The sequence below is a fragment of the Styela clava genome, chromosome 14, assembly GCF_964204865.1.
Source record: "Styela clava chromosome 14, kaStyClav1.hap1.2, whole genome shotgun sequence".
Lineage (NCBI taxonomy): Eukaryota > Metazoa > Chordata > Ascidiacea > Stolidobranchia > Styelidae > Styela > Styela clava.
Window position 1 is genome coordinate 18,052,081 of NC_135263.1, and position 20,809 is coordinate 18,072,889.

At 35.9% G+C, this 20,809-nt stretch overlaps 1 protein-coding gene across 1 annotated transcript; it reads left to right on the forward strand.

Annotated features, from left to right (window-relative positions):
• The first annotated feature begins 269 nt into the window (after positions 1–269).
• Positions 270–15,609, forward strand: LOC120341050 (beta-1,4-galactosyltransferase 1-like). The gene is made up of 6 exons (XM_039409480.2): positions 270–918; positions 3,317–3,490; positions 4,408–4,534; positions 9,916–10,028; positions 10,539–10,622; positions 13,708–15,609. Exons 1-6 carry the CDS (start codon positions 410–412, stop codon positions 13,805–13,807), a joined length of 1,107 nt encoding a protein of 368 aa, XP_039265414.2. The 5' UTR covers positions 270–409; the 3' UTR covers positions 13,808–15,609.
• The last annotated feature ends 5,200 nt before the right edge of the window (positions 15,610–20,809 follow it).

A 20,809-nucleotide genomic window follows, 5' to 3' on the forward strand; every position in this document is an offset into this window, starting at 1 on the left:
CGGCTTCAAGTTGGGTTACCGCAATTAGATTTAGCAACACGCTCATTCGCAAAGTAGGTCAAGATTGTGAATCACGTGTTCATGAGAAATGTGTTAACGCGAGACAGAACAGTTAAAGCGATGCTCTTTTAGGCCGAGTGTGCTGGTATAGCTAATGAAGCTCTGTATTAGACGAGGGAGTTTTGCAAACAAGTACTGATGTTTGCGCCTGGTACATGGTATCTGCTTTTCATAAGTTATCTGATTATTTACAGCTAATAGCCGGATATGAATAAGGTTTTCATTTTTTCTAGCTTACGAGTGATTAACATTATAATGCTTGAATTTTTGTATAGTTTTATGTTGTTGTTGGTTAAAATAAGGCTAACAAGTACACATAGATAACAAAATTAATAAAACTTTCCCGGATATGCGATTTCCGCCCGCAAAATTATGCCTTCTGGTCAGCTCCCTTGCATTTTTCAATTTCGGTGTATTTGTAATGTTTGCGCCCAAACAATGGAAAGCAGCGCGATTTTTCAGACTGAGTTACAGAAAAATAGACGATTATGTAATCCCAAACATCACAGTTGTGGGGTACAGAAACGAACTTGTTCCAACTTACGACATGGACTGTCAAGAAGATGCACATCTGTTTGGAAATATCACAGTAAATATGTCTGCTGCAGAAGAGACATATTGGACTATATCGAACATTGTACCACCAGTACGGAACCTTACGTCAAACGAAACATGCAAGTATTTGGGACAACATGCTATGATAAACGGTACAACATCGAAAGAGACGGCCATTTTCGAACCAATTCACTGTCGCTTCAAACATTCGGTGGCAATTATAATACCTTTTCGTGACCGCGAAGAGCATTTACGTATCCTTTTGGGTCATCTAATACCAATACTCCAAAGACAACTTATTCGGTAAGTACTATAATCTATACTTTATCCACTTTTTTTCGAGTTCGTCTATGATATCAAATTATTTTTGAAGTGGGCCGTTCAAGAGCCATTCATGTGGTTTCAGAAAAAATAAGTCTTCAGTTTTAGAGGCAATTCAACGTGTATAAGAAAGTGTCAATTGGTAAATTCTTCATCGCTCATAATAATACTGTGAAAATATATTAAGTTTTTTTTAATACTTTAATGCCAGATGACGGCTGTGGGTAAGCCTTGGTAGCAAGCTTATATATCGATCGCATTTCAACGCTTAAACAACGTTATTCTGGTATCAATCTAACGTCACTGCTGTGAAAGCAATATTTAATACAAGTCGCACGATAAGAAGGCGTAACCGAATCAAAACGTTCCTAATAGAGCAGACTAAATAAATATAAACTTCATGGAGAAAGTAGCTGCGTAAATTACAAATACGTGTTAGGAATTAGGAACCGATTCTGCTAACGTGTGATCTATTGATATTCCTGCAAATGTAAATATGTTTCGACTTGAACTTATTTCACATTCAAAACTGTTGTTGCATCTGGTGTTTCATTTCTTATGATATAAAAAATATCATATATCTTATGTGTATTTCGGCCTTGAAGTATATATAAAAGGTGACTACATCTTTTTTGTTATTCTCACGTAAGACTATTGTAGTGGTTCACGTCTCACGATATAGTGCCACTATCCATTCAATACCCTTTCCGAGGCTGTATATATTGATCGTGAATCAAATTATCCAGTTCAACATAAATAGCACGCTGACGCTGTTCGTATATCGGACTTTGAAAGATTATATTGCGATATCCACGGCCCGTTTTAAATTTATTTCCGAAATTTAGTTCAAGGTCCGAAAGTTTACAAAAATTTGGTTTCATGTTGCATTTCACTATACGTGTCAAGCTACGCATCAAACTTCCTGTATTTTTTTAAATGATGTCACTGTCAGTTGTATCGCTGGCAGTCAATTTGCTTCAAGGGTCAGGCTTACGTAATACCTAATTACAAGACTACGACCGGACCACGTGATCATTTATCACTTTGTCAGTCAATGTGCCAGCGACAGATCGTACTTGTAACGTCAATGTACAGATCGATTTGTTTTATTTGGTAATAAATTCAGGCTTGTCACACCTCACAATATTTATACATAGCCATGCGATATTGTTCAAATAAAATACGTTGGCGGAATTGTTTGGTTTATTGCATGTCCATTTCATGCGCATATTTAATGTGACAGAATATCTCATGTAATGGATAATTCCTTTATGTAAAAATGTAATACCCAGTCCAGTTTCATTTAACTGAATTTACGTTTGATATGCAATTAATTACTTATGTTGCCCCCGACTATTATATACCGACATACATATTTTAAGTTATTGTGTAATGTATTCATTCCAGACTCTCACGTTCAAGTAGCGATGACCCGGTTTGTATTTGTTAGCAAACAATACTGAGGATCTGTTTAATTAATCCTAAAATAATGTATGCCAAACAGTAAGATGTCTGCACCACAGCGATTGCCTGAGCTCAGCAATCATTTTCCTTCGGGTGCATTTATGACTTGTCTAAGTTTTATATTCGAGTTTAGATAGTGGCTATTGCTTATTGTCATAAATAATTCACCCAAAATATAAAACATCGAGTAAATAGTAATACATAAGACCCAAATCAACCAAGCGTTTCAGATTTAGGTTGCCAAGTAAGTATAGGTTGTTCTCGTTGTGCAATATCGATCAGGATTGACACAAAATACACGTTCATAAATACTCAAACTCAGCAGATATGGCCATGCATAATACAGACAATGAAATGAGCATTGCCTTCCTGACTGCAAGTCTATCTTGGTTTAACCTCAAACCCTACGACTAAAAAACAGCACCGGACAAGAACAACGCATTAGTTATTGCTAAACGAACATCAGGCAATACGCAGATATAGATCCAGAAGCTGTTACCTTTCACAACATCGTATTTATTCGAGGCCGGGTATTTTAATATTGACAACCACAAAAACGAAATATCGAAGTAGGCTGGATGTAAGAAACACACTACGACATTACGTATATTACTGTCGACCATGTCTCCAAATTGGAAACTGTGAATGGCCAGCAAACAGATATAGAAATATCTCATTAAATAACATCACCTTTGTTTTTGAATAAATTGTCAACGTAAATTTCCAAACGCGTGTACATAATTACATAGGCTTAGTCCATTTGTATAGAGATGGTCTGCCAAAAATTTGATCAGGATATACCAGTACGTCACTTAATTAAAAAGATTGCCGAGCACTGGTCTAGATCACGTTTTAGTCCAAAAGTGAAGAAAAGTGTAGATATTTATTATTTAATCATTTTTTCTTTACGATTTAGGTACAGCGTATTTGTGGTATCACAAATAGGCAAAGAAACATTCAACAAAGGCAGATTAATGAATACGGGATTTGAATTTGCTGTCAGAACAGGACAACGTTCAGGAATACCGTTCAGTTGCTTCATTTTCCAAGACGTTGATTTACTGCCAGAATACGACACTTTACGATACCGGTAGGTAAATTCCAGTAGAAATAAATTGAACTGACTGTAATTCTCCTATTTTTGCGATATTGCATTGAGCAAACTCTTTTGAAAAATCGCAAGTTTTGTTTCATGTCACATTTTATGCTAAATCCTTCTTTAATTGCGTATGAATGTAATTGTGGTATAAACCCCATCGAATACTTCAATCGTTTTTATAAATTATCTTACGGACTTGAAATTTTTGTCAACGTAAGTCAGTTTCACGAGAACTGGAGGTTGCGCTTCAATTCGTGTTGGAAGAAAACAGTAACTTTTATCATTATTAGGAGAAGCCACCAAAACAAGTGCTGTGTTAATAATGACAGATTTTTTCTATACTACACAGTCTGTTTGTCAAATAATATTATAATCGTAATCATAGGAACGAAAACGTCTATACGTTTTTATCGTACATTGTATTTAGTTTACATTTTCCGTTTTTAGTTATTGAATATTTTAAAATGTAGATAATAGGATTTTTTCGTTCTTTGTTTTCTGTGAACATTTTAACGACTGAATAAATAGTTACGCCATAAGCATACTTCAGCTATTCACCTTACAGTTTGCTTTGAAATTAGTGCCGCGACAGGTTTTTATTGACCGGACGCTTTAGAGAAAGGACTGCTCTAACAGCATAATTAATAATGAAAAACACTCTCTGCTTAAATTAATTCAATTTTTATGGCATACGATATGGACGGTTGTTTCAAAATTATTTGTTGTGATTTAATATCTTGTGTACCTGTTATGTGACACCCAATTTGGATGTAGATCAGCCATTCGAGATTTTCTGTTGCTTGATTTTAGCATGCACTGTTTTACGCGTAGTGGCACTGTGGCAGTAAACCTTATTTGTTTAAATTTTTACAACAGTGTATTCTTTAATATACTTTTGTCTTTTGCAGGTGTTCAGAGGGGAGAAACGTAGTTGATCATTTGTCTACTTCAATAAATAAATTCGATTACAAACCATTATGTTGTGGAATGACTGTTGGTGGAGTTGTTGCATTTGGCGAACGTCAGTATCGCAAGGTGCAGTTTTATATTGAACATTTACAGAAAACTAATTTTTGAGCATTCACGGATTTTCATTGTTTTAAATCACAGCAATAGTTTGATATATTAAATTGGTTCAATATCAACAAGATACGACGCCGCTCCAGAATATGGAGGTAACTAATTTTGTTCGCCTATTTTACATCAAGTTGATTAAAGGGACTGAAACCTATGGACATGGGGTTATTCACTTGGCTAACACAGACAGTCTCCGAACTAGTAATAGAACTAAATAAGGGAAATCGGAACTAAATTATTGCCTAACCCTAACCTGGTACACATACCTCGGGAGTACCGATACGGCTTGGGCACCAGGTTCAAAATCTTCATTTTCCAACGTTGGATCTCAAATACAAGTTTAAAACTAAACCTTTTCCTATTTTTGGTTTCCCATATCAAGTACAGTATAGTGTATTGATCAATAGGGCACCCAAGGATTCCAACAGTACAGTCCAGGGGTTCCGTATGTTTACCTTCAAATCCGATAGTCTATATTTTTATTAATATAATCAAATATCTATTGGAAGTTTTCCACTATTATCAAACTTGCTACCATTCAAAAATCTTTTTGTTTTGCAAGGCTTGTTTTTATATATATTTCTTCTTACTGCCTTAGAAGTATTAGCACAGGGGTTCCTCGGCGCTCTGGATGGTTTCATTGCGGTTCCGATCCACCATAGGAGCTGAAAGCCACTATAGTGTAGACCATAGGTTCTCAAAGTGCTCCGTACGGAGCCCCAGGGCTCCGCGAGAGAAACCCAGGGGCTCCGCGAGCTATTCGATTACTTTTCAAAATACTGACTTGGCTAATTTTGTAACAGTTCAAAGAAGCAATAACAGCTTTGATAATATCTGAAACAATATATAGCCTCGAAATATGGCAAAGAGGCGAAATTAAAAAATGAAATTATTTATAAGCTGGAGCGCAGCCAGGCTTCTGAGGAGGGGGTGGGAATGGAATCGGAAACTTCCGCGCGACATTCTTCGCGATTTAAAAAAAAACGGATTGCGAGATTTCTGTTGCGTAAAATATTCAATCCATGACCGATGCGAGCATTCAATTAAAGTGTCTTGTTCTAATAATATAATTGTGCTCACGTTTGATTCGAGATTACTATTAGGATTACTAAAATAAAGGATTACTATTCTAAAATAACATAAAATACGTGATAAACTACCAACTATAAATAAATTGGAGTCGTATTTTTGCGATCTTGGGATTTGTCAAACTTCATTTGTTCTTTTGCACTCGAGATTATTTTTAAGCAAGATAATAATTGATATTTTAATCGTCGTTTAAAAAATCACAAGGTCTCGGCAAAATACGAACGATTGAAATTAATTTATTGCATGCGGCTCCGTCGGCGGTTTCAGAATGAAAAAAGGTACATCGCGCGCACAATTGACTGTGTTACGATTTCGCAGTTACTACGATGAATCACCAGAGAAAACCTAACATAACACCAAATTTTGTGATTTCCAATGCCTATATAAAAGCGTTTTTGATCTGACGTGAGACTGCTGAAACAAAATTTATAGTGTGACCTTTCATTTTAAGTTTTATTATTTCATAATGTCGTTTTTCAATCAAGAAATTTGAGTTTCGAATTCACCTCTTTATTAAATTATTTTCAGCGTTTTGTCGCCGTTGACTATAATATCATCACGCTAATAACCGAATTGCATAAGTCATTTTTAGCAGTTTTGAGAAAAACGTAAAAAACCTCCTAATGATATTGTTATGCCATTGAGAGTCAATAATTTGCCATGGTTCAATTTTTTGATTGTAGCCGGATTTAAGTTAATTTGTATGACGCAGTTAAGTGACGTCATAATGGCGCACTGTGACTTAGGCAGAAATGTGTTTATGACTTGGGCACATACGCAATTTTGCAACTTTACTATATGCACCAGTCCTGAAAACTAAACATTCCAAAAACGAATGTAATTCTCAGTATCTACAATGTCTAATCCCCAAAATAGCTAATCAGTTTTAATTACAATATTTTTTATGTTTAAAAATATATATTTCATCAATATAACACGTTCCGCACACCCACCGAAAAAAGACTAAGATTAAATATAAAGAATAAAACAGCAATACACCCAATATATAAGCCAACCAAGTTGAATTGGACTCGGACAGTGAATATCACAAGTGCACGCCTTCCTATACTGTAGTATAAATTCAAATTAATACGCGCTAAGCTAGAATCCGAGATGCAAAAACTCGTAAATACTTCGCCGAGGTTATTTTGCCTTCGTGACGTCACAATAGTCCTGCGGTAACAATGATAATTCATTATGACGAAACAATTGCACAAATGTGCATGTCATACTAAATCTTCATTTTTATGGGTTTCGGAATTCTTAATATAAAATCTGAGTTAACAGACAGGTGCGCAGCCTCACATAAATACCTATTTTATAAAAAAAAAACTCAAAATCGCCAAAAATGACTTACGCAATTCGTGTATTAGCGTGACGATATGGTAACATGTTTTTCACATTGAACTCATAATTCCCCACAAGAACAAAAAAGCAATTATCGTCGTCATTGTGAAACAATACATGTACGTGCCGACGGAAATTTTTGATTTAGGGAGAAGAAACACCGACGTAAAGATGTTAAAAACATGCCATGCTGAGGAGAACCATCGGCGAATGTAACAAAATACAGCGGCTTTGTAAGTCTTCTGAAAATGTCAAAAGGGAAAAGATTCGGTCCATAATTTATTAATATGTTTATCAAGTGTCAAATTTACAGTTTTAGTATACATAATTTATCTTTGAAATTTAGATTACTTTATGACTTGTATTAACCCTATTAAAAAAGGTTTAGCATTCAAATTAAGTAAAGTACTTTTAATTTTACTCAGGAATATTAATAGAAAAGTAACAATTTTAACATTTCATTTGGGGCTCCGTGAATAATAGTTAATCTTTTCAAGGGCTCCGCAACACCAAAAGTTTGAGAACCCCTGGTGTAGACATTAAGACGCATAAAACTATTATGATACTAAATATATGGTAACTAAATGGTTTGGTTAAACTTAATGCCAATGGACTACTCAACTTCGCGTTGGTTTTTATATTCCATCATGTTTTCCATTTGCATTATAATATTTTGAGAACCCATTGCAAATTGAACTCTGCTTTATATGGGATACATGCAGTGGTGGGATTTTTGTCAGCCGGTTCCATCACGAATATCATATTTTTCAGCCGGTTCTGTTACAAACAGAACATTGACAGTAATCAGTGAAGCTAACCGGTTCGCTGATCTCCTAAAATTTTTTGAGACGGTTCTATAGAACCGGTGCGAACCGGCTGAATCCCACCACTGGATACATGGTAGTGATCTATCCAAAACAATTGATTTTGAGGCAAAATTGATTTGAACTGGCCCAATCGGTCAAGTTCTGAGCTGCGCTATTCAAAATAAAGGAGAGCAAAAAATTTATGTTAGAAATTGCATGATGAGTTTATATCCGCTATCTTAAAAAAATCATTTTCATTTCATTCTTTTCAAAGACAATGTATGACGCAGCTGGAATCTCCCGCTCCACACATAATTAACTATAAGATAACATATTGGTTTCTATCTATCAAGAGTCAGTTGTTACTCAGAAGTTTCGTTTACGTCCCTAGCTATTTTTGGAATCGGTCGAACTAAATTTAAATAAATGTTTGCAATATGCAATGTGAGTTATATCACGATATCTCGGGTGAATCAACTTTATATCAAATCATATTTATTAATGTACTAATAAAAACGCTGCTGGAATTTTGAGGCGTCGAGGCATCAGAGAAAGTTCTTTTCTCGTTTGACAAATTACATCATTGGTTAGTAACATATAGGCTACATCATAATATGAGCACAAAACTGAAGTTTGCCCGACAAGGTCTGAAAAAATTACATGGATACAGATATGGTATTACTGTATTTTATATCAAGTATGTTGACTCGAAACTACTACGCTGCTCCCTTCTAGGAAAATTACCAAGTGTTTGTAATCCTACACTTTCCTTCTCATGAGTGCATTTCCTTCCTTTTTAATTCAATGTTGGGCGAATTACACTGAAGAGCAGTGCATGGGACGAAGAACGGGTGTTTATTTCATCTCAATTTAAACAGCGAGTTCAATAGATTAACTAACATTACAACCCAAATTTATTTAATAAGAGTGAGATTGGGGCAATGAGTTGTTTCTTAAACACTCTATTATGAGTTGAGGATAATTTTTTGAGATCCAAAGACAAATATATCACTAGCAGTGAGAAATTGTGAATTGGCTTATCGAAATTTGGTGGCCCATCTTTTGATAGCAAAACGCTTAAGGATCACATTTAGGGTCAAAACTCTGCAATTCGTGGACTTGAGCGATAGAGCTCTATAAATATTGTTTTATATTCAAGGCCACAGATAGTATGAAACAATCTCTTTCGAGACAAATGGCAACTTCAATTGATACTGCTCTTGAAATTTCTTGTTGGAAAGCCCGAATCATATAGGAAATATTTATTTAGGAAGACCGAAAACAGCAAGAAATTTTACAATGCATTTTATCACCGACAATATTCATTGTTTCAATTGTAAAGCCTTTGCAGTAAAGCTATATTGGTATTGATTTATTTGTATTGCGCGCTTTATAACTGCTGTCAATTTATCACATTTTGATTATTAATTATTGTTTGTTTTTATTATTAAAAATTGTTTGAATTTCTATTTGAAAATATATTTTATTGCATATTCGTTACAGATACCGACCCAATTTTAAATTGTCCGTCATGCCCTTTGCAGTTCAAACACGAAATTCGCTAAATAAATATGTACACATTAGAGATATTCGCAATGCGTTGATGTTGACATATATTTATTCAAAGTATGATGTATTTAAGTTGTACTCGTACGGAGAAGTACTCTAGCTTTCAAAAACGCCTGTTTTCTTGTTGTAGCATGCTTCTTTATGATCATCCCCATTTATGCCGCAGTTCAAATTCCGTCTTCCTGTGAGTCCAGTCACGTATTGTCTGTCGTCAGGGACCACATAAACTTGTGGGGTACTCCCGAAGTATGTGTACCAGGTTAGGGTTAGGCCCTAATTTTATTCCGATTTTCCTTATTTTTGTTCTATTGCGAGTTCGGGGACTGCCTGTGTTAGCCAAGTGAATATCTTCCTGCCCATAGGTTTCAATCTCTTTACACAAATTGGTGTAAAATAGGCGAACAAAATTAGTTAACTCTATAATGGTACACACTTCTGGAGCGCCACTTTTAGTATAATAACCATGGGAGTTCGGGATACTCATGACATTGTAATTCACCAATAACTTATTCGAATTCTAATTTACAGGTGAATGGATTTCCCAACTCATATTGGGGTTGGGGAGGAGAGGATGACGATATCAATAAACGAATTCATTTTCGGAGATTAAGCATTGTTCGACCAAAAGAACCTCTAGGAAGGTTTGTAACTGTATTTTTTTAAATTTCGGACAAAAATATTTCTCCCTTTGAATAATATTTTATGGCAAATATAGTTTTAAATTTTATGATGCATTAAGCTAACGTTTTGGATATTTGTAAATGTTCACAAATTCTTGTTGTAGATATAAGCCAATATATTCTTTCAATTAAAGTGTATAGGTAGGTAATATGTTATCAAAATGTGAGTGACTTTATCTGCTCGTGCAGTTCAATGTCACTGGAAGTAGTTCCTAAAATTTATTTCCAATTAACTTAGGTTAGCAAAGGACCTATACGTTTGAAAAATCTGGTCTCAACCAAGAATGAAGTTATACTGACATACATTTTTGTCGCCATACGCGTGTTATTCAATTAATAAAATTGTTAGTTAATTCGAACCAACTGAGGGTATTGTGATATTTATTGTAGAGGTGTAGATTAAAAAGTTTTGGTATATTTAAATCCATGATGTCTTGCTGCAAATTTGATGCGAAAATCTCTATTTTTTAGATACACAATGATAAAACACGATCGAGATAAATTAAATCCATGGAACAGTCAAGTCGATAGAAACGTTCGCCTTGCATTAAGAAGGTAAGATGATGACTTGCTTTAAAAAATTGATTAGAATTCTGGATGTTCACTTACTCCGAAGGCTATTTGACAGCCATTTGACAAAAGACAGATCCTTAAAGCGACTGCAGAGGCAGAGAAATAGCAATATTCATTCGGATTAAAATATAGCGCGATAGCTATTCAAACAATGTCTTTTAATATTGAATTTCCGTTGTGATTAATAGAAAATTTGGATTTACAGAAGCATGTGTACCAATATAAAGGTAACTAATTTTGTTTTCCTACTTTACATCAAGTTGTGTAAAATGACTGAAATCTACTGGCATGGAGTATATTCACTTGGCTAACAGAGACAGTCGCTGAACGAACTCGTAATAGAACTAAAATGAGGAAAATCGGAATAAAATTATGCCCCAACCCCTAACCTGGTACACATACTATTGGAGTACCGAAAAATTATTTGAAAAATGATACAAATTTATGTTACTTACACCATATGATGCAGCGCATGTTAAAATGTAAAACATCTGGTACATAAGACAATAAATATCCTTGGTATTTTTAGGAAATTTTGGTTGATATATATTTTTTATTTTCCTCCTGTTACTGGGCTGTTAATTCAGTATGGAATTATTCAAAGAATGAAAGTAATTTGGTATCGTTGGACTGATCATATTGTTGGTCTGGCGTCCGAAGATCGGTATTTTGTGCATTTTAAGTTAATTAAGATATTTTATGGTATTTTAATACAGTATTATTTCTTAAAAAAATCACGAATCGTATGGCACCGTTATCATAAGATTACACGTTATCAGTGAGCAGCGCTTTGGCAAGAATAGACTGAAAGAAAAACCTACAAATTCATTGCCATATGTGTCAATTGGCTTGAGCAATTGCATCGCAAAAATCAATACAGATTATTTACTTAAAATACATATATTTAATAAATTTACATTGAAGTAATACTAACAAGTGGGAATATTTGATTATTCATATTCGCTGACAATTGTTTTCTGGTTTATGACACAAGCTGACGTAAAATTGCATTATAATGCCGTAACCATCACGAGATGGGCACGGCTAGTCATATCATTTTCATAAGTGTCTGTTACAAAGTTCAGGTATTTCAAATCTGGAATACTTTTCCCATTTGAAATTCGTTATTTAGGAAGAGGACGTAGAAGAAGTATTGGTAAGAATGCAAGCTTGCAAATCATGAGAAACTGATTTGGAATAGAAACTATTGTTTCGGTCTATATTGAAGGGTTCTTTGATCTTTGGATCTTAGGGATGGGAATCTACCGTGATTCAACCATGCGTCATAAATACTATTTTGCATTTTGTTAGTATATTGTTTGCAATTCCAGACAGTTACAAGCACTGCATATTCCTACACTCACATATTCCAATATCATGTAGTTCTTTTGGATATTTTCGGCTAACGCCATTTTGAATTTTTACCGTGGTATAGTTCGAACTACATATGTAACTTTATACCAGTATTAGAAACATCGACCCTTAAAAATCTCTTACTTTTAGTAAGAATTTAATAAAAAAGAAGTGTTTCAAAAACTGAATAACATCTGAAGAAACACAAAGCGGTAACGAATAGACTAGAACAGGGATGGGCGGAATACGGCCTACTTCACAAATTTTCACAGCTAGGTACAAAATTTGGATTTATTGTTAATGTTTTAATTAATGTTAATTTCTTCATCTCCGGTTCAACATTGTCAGCCAATATCAAATTCTACACTATTATAGCAAATGGGAATAGTAACAGTGACATAACAGTCAAAGTGGCCCTCTGCAAAAAAAGATTTTCCGAATGCGGCCTGTGCAAAAAAAAACAAAAAAACTTTGATAATATATATGTCTTACATTTGGCTGATATACACAATTTCAATCTTGTATAATAGAGCAATAAATCAGTATCGCAATTGATACTTTCACAAAAGAAAAAACTTCAGCCTAACGTTTTGTATCATGATTACTATTCGGTAGTTAATATACTACAAGTAGCATAAATCCTATTTAAATACAATAATCGATAAAAAGTGCACAAATATCACGATTTCTTTCATCGTGGGCCTAAATGGACGATTGACATATTGCACTTAGTTTGTGTTAGCATGCGCCCCATCAATATGCATTGATTTCCTAACGACCGTATCATGAAGTCAAACATACCATTGGCTTCTTTTCATTCATCTTCAAATGTAATCAGCGCTAGAGGTAATAAGCAAATTGAGTGGTCCGATCAATATTAATATCTTTGCCTGTCAAAGGCACAATGTTTAAACTTTCTACCCATTTCCCGGATGCCTGGTTTCCTATTTAGCGGTATATGTGAATAAACAATATATTACTGAATTTGATACGGAATTTACGTACGTATTTTTGTACTCCTATGGTGCGTGTACCAGGTCAGGGTTGTTAACTTGTTAGGCCAGAATTTTATTCCGATTTCCTCCTATTTTAGTTCTAATACGAGTTCGGGGACTGAATATACCCCCTGCCCATAGGTTTTCCCCTCTTTACACAACTTTTTTTAAATATGCGAACAAAATTAGTTACCTCCATATTGGTACACATACTTCTGAAGCACCCGTATTTTAGCTATAATTAAACCGCCGTACTTGGCCTGCAAATTACGTGGAGGGTAAAAGAAATTGCGTTATGGATATTGTTAGAGTAAGCTATTAGAATTTAATGTTTTTCTGTAATTTTTCTGGCCAATTGAGAAATACATAATAGGCTTCGGGCTTATATACCTTTTGTCACCTTCACCCGCAGGGGATAGCCAGGTGTTCAAAGGTTAATTGCGAGAGTAGGGTTACCGACTCGTGTGCATTACTTTATGACACCTGACGTCTTTTTCGCTTTGCCAACTGTAATTGATAATTTATTATTATTTTTATTGTTTTATCTAGCTGTTATTATATAATGAGAACAAATTTTTCTCCGTTTCAAAATTGATGAAAATGTTACAAATTTAGCTTTTAACTATCTTTTCGTCGGAAATCTAAGTTTTATCTACTCATTGTCATGACATTGATTTTATCACTTACTTATTGACCAACGTTTTTTAATTATCATACAGAATCAGATCAGATGGGCTCAACAACCTAAATACAAAAATAGTAGATGTCGAAAATTACCCCTTGTTTACGAATTTACTTGTGGACGTTGGGACACCTTGACGACTTCATAGTGGAAGATAGTTGGTATATGTACACCGATTTTGTGCCTTTGATTTGTGCTGCAAGAACGTCGTTCAATGGAATTACTTATACGTAGAATGGATCTTCAAAAAATGTATCTATGCAATACAAAAATTAACCACGAGAAGTTGGAAAGTTGCATATGTATATTATATAGATCTATTACTGTGAGAGTTGGAGATTGCGTTCCACACTAATTGTTCGGATACGATGGCCATGTGACATATAAAACTTTATTCAAAATATTGCACATTTTAACTGTCCATAATCATTTGCAAATTGTACAGTATTCAATTTTATTATTAGGTTTCTTCAAAAACTGCCGCGTAATTGTGTTCATTTTTTATTTGTAATTGCAAAACAGGCACGAATCGAGCAAATTTAGTTTGATTTCATCGGTAAAATCGGAAAAAAATAATAATAATTCTCCAGTCATTCTTTAAGGTTCATGTTTTCGCTAATTATATATGGTCAATATTTACTGTTTTGGAACGTCTCATCCTAAACCCCTTCCGAATAAGAGTTTTTTCGAAGCCAGGCAATCATAATGTACACGCACTGTATTAACGACACGTACTTTATGAATATCTTTTTGAACAATTTTTATTTTTAAATATTTATTTATTTTTTAAATTTTTTTTAGTAATGCGTTGCAAACAGCAAATTGCAGTTTTATATTTATTGTTTCCCGTTAGAAATTGACTTACGAAACTCGGAATGACGTTGCACTATGTGAGACTAACCGATCCAATAATTTGTATCCTTATTGTAGATTATGATTGCATTTCTTGCCTCGTTGTTAAAAAAAGAAGAAATTATTTTATTTCTAAAAACAGTGACTAAGTTTTAAGTCTTAACTGCGTTTAAAACTAAATATAGTTGAGTAGAAATATAATAAACATACTAATATAGTGTACTTCTATAGAATGTACCTTTGCAAGAAGCAAGGGTATTTACAATTCGACGTACTGTTCCCTTATGCTTTCATTTAACAAAGCAATTCGAATCTTTCATGTTTAATTTTTTTAAACACCTTGGTAGGTTTTATTTGGACAGTTTTGTTCCTTTTTAGGTACGACCATAGTATGTAAACTAAGGTGGCGGACACCGGAACGTAGTGTGTGTACCAGGTCAGGGTTAGGCCATAATTTCAGGTACAAATACTACGGGAGTCACTTGGCTAGTCCCCGAACTCGTAATATAACTAATTTAGAGAAAACTGGAATAAAATTATGGCCTAACCCTTACCTGGTACACATACCATGTTCCGGTGTCCGCCATCTTGGTTCACATACTACGGGAGCGCCTATTTTTATACACAATGGTATACAAAGCTATAGTCACAAGTCGTAAGAAAGTGACGAGCGGTATTATGCAACAATGTGTTCTACCTATGACTCTCATGTTGCAAATAAATGAAAATTAAAACGCAAACTGTTGAAAACAGCTCATGTGAAAAAATAATCATGTTATGAACTATATTTGGGTTTTTGTCAATATTACTTCATTATGCTCAACCTATTTTTCCTCATCCGCTTCCACTCGTGATATTATGTTTTTGTTTAGCCGTTATATGCACCCAATTGTTAAAAAATTGTTTTGTTCAACATGTCTTTAGTGATTAAAATTTTGCTTCAAATTTTTTGTTCTGTCTTCAAAATTTATTCTGAATACAATAACATTGTGGATGCTATTTATAATGTCCAACAGAATTGAATGCGGGTTTATATTAACGCATGATTTTATCTCCTTTCTTTCAAGAATAGAAAAAAACTTTGAAACCTTGATTTAAAATTCATTAAACAACTCAAGATCCTCGCAGCCCATCGCTCAGAACGAACGTTCTGAATAAAATAACATTGTGGATGCAATTTATAACGTCTAACAGACAGTGGCGGCGCGTGGTCATTTTGACAACCGGGGCAAGCTACTGCGGGACCAAGTCACCCCCATCTACGGGGACAGGATGAGCGCTGTAAGTTCTCCCATCATTTTATGAGTATAAAAACAATTCCATCGGTAACAACCAATCGGCAAAAGCGACAATTTTTAACGATAAGAAAGTGTCTTTAAAACCGGTCCAAGTCAAGGGATTAAAGATAGACATAGTTCATTTTGAAACCTCTTTCAAAAGGAAAAGCAATATTTACCCAGATAAATACAATGACATATTAACAGAAACTTCGGGAAGCAGACAAATCCTAAAATAAGGTTTAAAACGTTACTATGAAGAAAGGAAAGTTAATGCAAAGATAAGGACATGCGTCGCTCACTCATAGATATATATGCTGCTAGACTTCTACTGCTTGAACATATATGCAACACACCGCGGTTTCTTGGAAGCAAAATGCTCAATAACGCGCTGATTAAAGTCATGCATCCCAGAAATAACGTCTCTGTGAATGGATAAAACAGCCAAGGAATTTAATCTATCTTGCTTCACTGTGTTTCTGAGATACGTTTTAATACGCTTCAGCGTGCTGAATGTTCGCTCTGCGTCGGCGGAAGAAATAGGCATCGGCAAAATGATGTCCAGAAATTTTGCAGACGCCGCAAAGGTAGTTACTAGAGGGTTATCTATGAGGAACCCATAGAGCGCGCAAGTTGATGTGATGTTCAAAGAAGTTTGATTGGTGTATATACATCGCAATTCATTTTCCAATTTACCCACGTTTATCATGGGGTAAAATTTGGAGACAGTAGCCAACAAATGGATGGGAAATTGACGTGCAAATTTTGAAAAATTTTTGGGGTTCATCAAAGAGAACGCGGCAAGGTGTTCAGTGCGCAGACGATCGCCTATTTGATTCACCAGAATGTCACAGCATTCCTTTGCAGACAAAATCAAACGCTGCGTTGTTTGCCCGCGGCGTAAAGAAGCACTCCATGTGTCGTCGTATTTTATTGTTTCCCGGATACGAGATACAGCATCGCAGAAGTCTGAAATACACGACTGCACAGACGCTCCATCCATTAGCCTTGACTGCAATGCGCCGTATAATACATCCACGTGATAGAATATTGTGGAGAAAGAAGAGAGAAAAAATGAAAACTCACCATCTTCTAGCAGACGCTTTAGACCTGCCGCCTCCCTCACAGAGCGTTCGTCCCAAACCGGAGAGCTCTGAATGCCATTGAAACACTCAATGAGCTCAAACCTAATTTCGGACACGCCCTGCACCACGCGTGATTAGAAGTTCCAACGTGTTGGTGCACAAGCTGGGAGACGGCGGCTACATATCTGGCGAAGGAGGTCAGAGCGCTTCGGCGAAACGGAAAAAAATGAAGAAAACCCCGAAACATTTGCAAAAAATATACGGACGAGAGGGGTATCAAGACACATATTCTTAATAACGAGGTTAAATTGGTGTGCATAACAATGTAAAAAATGCGCATGAGGAAAATCTTCTTTTATATAAACTTGAACACCATGTTTCGACCCACTCATGACTGCCGCGCCGTCATAAGTTTGAGCTATCAATTTTGACTTCGCGTTGTAAGGCTGTAACACTTCTTTCAGTACAGCCGATATCCCGCAAGCCGTGCGATCAACGATTGGTACAAAGCTGTGAAATCTCTCGGTAGGTTTACCATCTTTCACAAACCGAAAAATCACAGCCAGTTGGGAAACGCACGTGATGTCAGTTGTCTCGTCACACTGAATCGAAAGGTACTGGCAATTCTCAATTTCCAGAGCCAAATGTTGTAAATAAATTTTATACATTGAGTCGAGCAAATCATTTTTGGATATCCTTAGATGTCCCTTTCGAAACAGTTGCGGCATCAAGACGATCTCTCAATACTGTATCTAGGGATGCGGTGTATTCCACCATATCCAAAAATACCCCTCTATTAGAAGAGCCAGCCCGTTCATCGTGCCCACGGAGGGACAGCTCGTGACAACCAATGAACTTTAAAACATCTATCAATCGACCGAGAACAGGGCAGTTTTTCTCGACGTTTTGGTTGTGCCGACGAATAGAAACCGCGCGTCCTTCATCCAACTGTGCTGCAATATTAACATTTCCGAATGTTCGGTATTTTACTGCATTGTCCAGACGCTCCATAGAAGATTGATGATCCCTGGCACGCTGGGAAAGATGTTTAAGATCTCTAAAACCAAATTTACACCAACGTGAGTCAAGGGCGGTAGCAAAAAGTAGGCAATAAAAACAAAAAAGTGCATTTTTGTCCTCGCTGTAACACAACCATTCGTGTTTTTTATACCAAGTTTTTGCGCAGAATGTAGGCGACGCTTTCCTCCGTCATGGGATTGTTCCAGTGAACAATTTTTTGGTTGATAAGGCCCAAGACGTTGTACCTCTAATTTTTGTTCCAGCGGTAGCTGCGAAAACGGAGTGCAAAGTAGTGCATCAACCTTATTTATTATGAGGTCTATGGCTAAGGAATGCGAAGACGGAAAAAAGTGAGGAGCTCAAAAAGAATGTGGAAAATCGAAAGCAAATGGACTAAAGATCTCTAATTTTAAATTTTGATCTCTGATTTAAATAGCGAAACAAGCGACAAAAACGAAGGCGAGGAAACTATCAACTCTTCAAGCAACCAACGAACGAGAAGGAATGCGTGAATATGTCAACACGTTGTTGTAAGAAACGTCGGCATTGTGTCGTCATAATTTCGGGGCTAGCCCCGATGATTTAGTAAAAGAAACAGAAAACAAACGAGACAAACGCGGCGAGTGGAAGATAAAAGAGAGAATACGATATACAATGAGCAACCGGGGCAAAATCGGCGTCGCCCCGTCGACGTTCGGCGAAGGCTTTGCGAGCAAAAAATGAACCATGTCGGGAGAATATGGCTAGTGTAGACAGTCTGTGCAACCGATATTGAGGTATTTTTCGAATATTTTTTATTATACTTAAAAAACAACCGGGGCATTGCCCCGGTTGGCCCTATTGACGCCCCGCCACTGCTAACAGAAGGAATGGGGGTTTGTGTTTACACATAGTTTCGTGTCCTATTGCATCAGGAATGGAAGAAAAATTTATTGGTTTGAAATTCATTAAACAACTTAAGGTCCTCGCAGCTAGGGATTTGTTCAAAAAGAATTGTTTTAAATCGATTTTTTTTGCCTGTTTTGTTCAAAATGGCTGTACTATTTAATTTTTTCGTATCAAATAAACTGAAGAAAAATGGATGTAAAAACTTGCCAAGCGCTTCCTATTTGCAATAAATCTTTCAAAACGCCACAAATATCGATAGAGGCTCATGCACACCTTCTCAAGCTGTAGTGCAGTGGTTGGCACAGTAAGACGCAACCGATAAGCCATTATGTGAATGACCCTGCTGCGATGAAACCACCTTGCGAAAATTGAAATGCGATCGAATAAATGAGTTTGTATAACCTTGAAAATTATTTTTACCATAAAAACAAACTATGCTGAGCATAAATTAACCGAACAGTATTAACCGTAATATTGCCATCATTTTACGAGAAAAATGTCAATACATGAACTCGAAATTCATATTATGGCGTCATAACAGATTAGTTGCGGCGTCTTTGCATCAGAGGACTCTTAAAATTAACAAAAGCTAGGCTAGGGTGCAGTGTTCCCTCTGAGAAAATTTCACACAGCGCAAATGCTGTTTTCACTGAGCAAGACTATTTTAGGGCTGAGCAGAATCCTAAATTATTTGCAAACATTGTGAAATGTTACAATAGTAGCCTATCATATCTTATCGGAATGCGGACAAACCACACTATAAACTCAAATAGCTTCTCCTGCACTTAATGTATAATCTCAACATTTTTGTTGTTAAAATATCATTGCCTCCATCAAAATAGGGTATAAAATTTTGCTTGTCTTATGCTCCGCATGATTTCCTCCTTGGCGACCAAGTCTATGCCCTTCAAAATTTCAAATCCGAAAATTTTGCTTCGCCATGCATGTGGCAATTCAATGTATTTCTACATACGACTGTTATTACTTTGCGGGACAATATTGATGAATTCAGCTTAACACATGGTAGAACACTATCTATGTGAGGCTTTATTTTTCTTGACGGGGTTTTTCAAACTTCACTTTCCTCAGCGGTCGGTATTGCGGTAAAAAAGATCGAACAACCTTCTCTTGTACCCACGTTTCGCTTCTATGTTAATGCATCTAGTGCGTTAATGTGCTTATATGATTTAATTGGCGTTTTAGAGTCAACTTCCCATTCCTACGCACGATTTGCCTTTTTCAAATCACTATCAGGTGCCACTTTCCCACAAACTTTGCAGAATATCACATTCCTTGACGCGGAATAGAAATAAATTTCGCAAAGTTTAGCATTTTGTTTTTTAGCCTTTCTCATACCAGTATCATAATTTTCCCATTTTTAGTCTTGTTTCCGTGAATATACATATACTCACACGCCAGATAAAGAACACTATTATATTGGTTTTGGTTAAAATGCTTAACACTCTTTTAGTAATTTATGGTGAAACATACTTAGTATTATATAATCATTCGGTATCATTCAGCATAACCTCATGTGCCCCAATCTCGAGATTCAAGCAAATTTTCTGTAACAAACAGTGGGCACATTTAATACCTATTAAAATTCTATCTTCATCTGTGTTAACTTCACTACGGATAATAACCAGGAAGATTTGGCTTGGTCGACAACACGAAATTCAGAGCGCACGATGAAAATTTCAAAATGCGACACTTACCCAGCTGACCGCTTTGGCGCTGGCATACAGAAATCAAGATACTCGAGCGTGACAGACACGTGTGTGACATCACAATGACCAGTGGTCATCAAAATTCGCGTGAAACATAGAATGAGCATCTTAGTTAAGCGGTAATAAAATAACATATGAGCCACAATAAAATATGAGCCACGCTCCAAAAACGAGATGTTGCAACTGCGCGAGAAGGAGATTTTACTGCGCAAATGTTCTGGCGGTACTGCGCAATTGCTCAGTTGCGCAGCTTAGAGGGAACCTTGCTAGGGTGTCTCGTCGTGTATATC

Excerpts from the sequence above, each read along its gene's own strand:
- LOC120341050 (XM_039409480.2), top strand. The coding sequence starts at position 410 with ATGCGATTTCCGCCCGCAAAATTATGCCTTCTGGTCAGCTCCCTTGCA. Across the intron at positions 919-3,316 it reads CTCCAAAGACAACTTATTCG|GTACAGCGTATTTGTGGTAT; the intron begins GTAAGTACTATA and ends TTTACGATTTAG. Across the intron at positions 4,535-9,915 it reads GCGAACGTCAGTATCGCAAG|GTGAATGGATTTCCCAACTC; the intron begins GTGCAGTTTTAT and ends TCTAATTTACAG.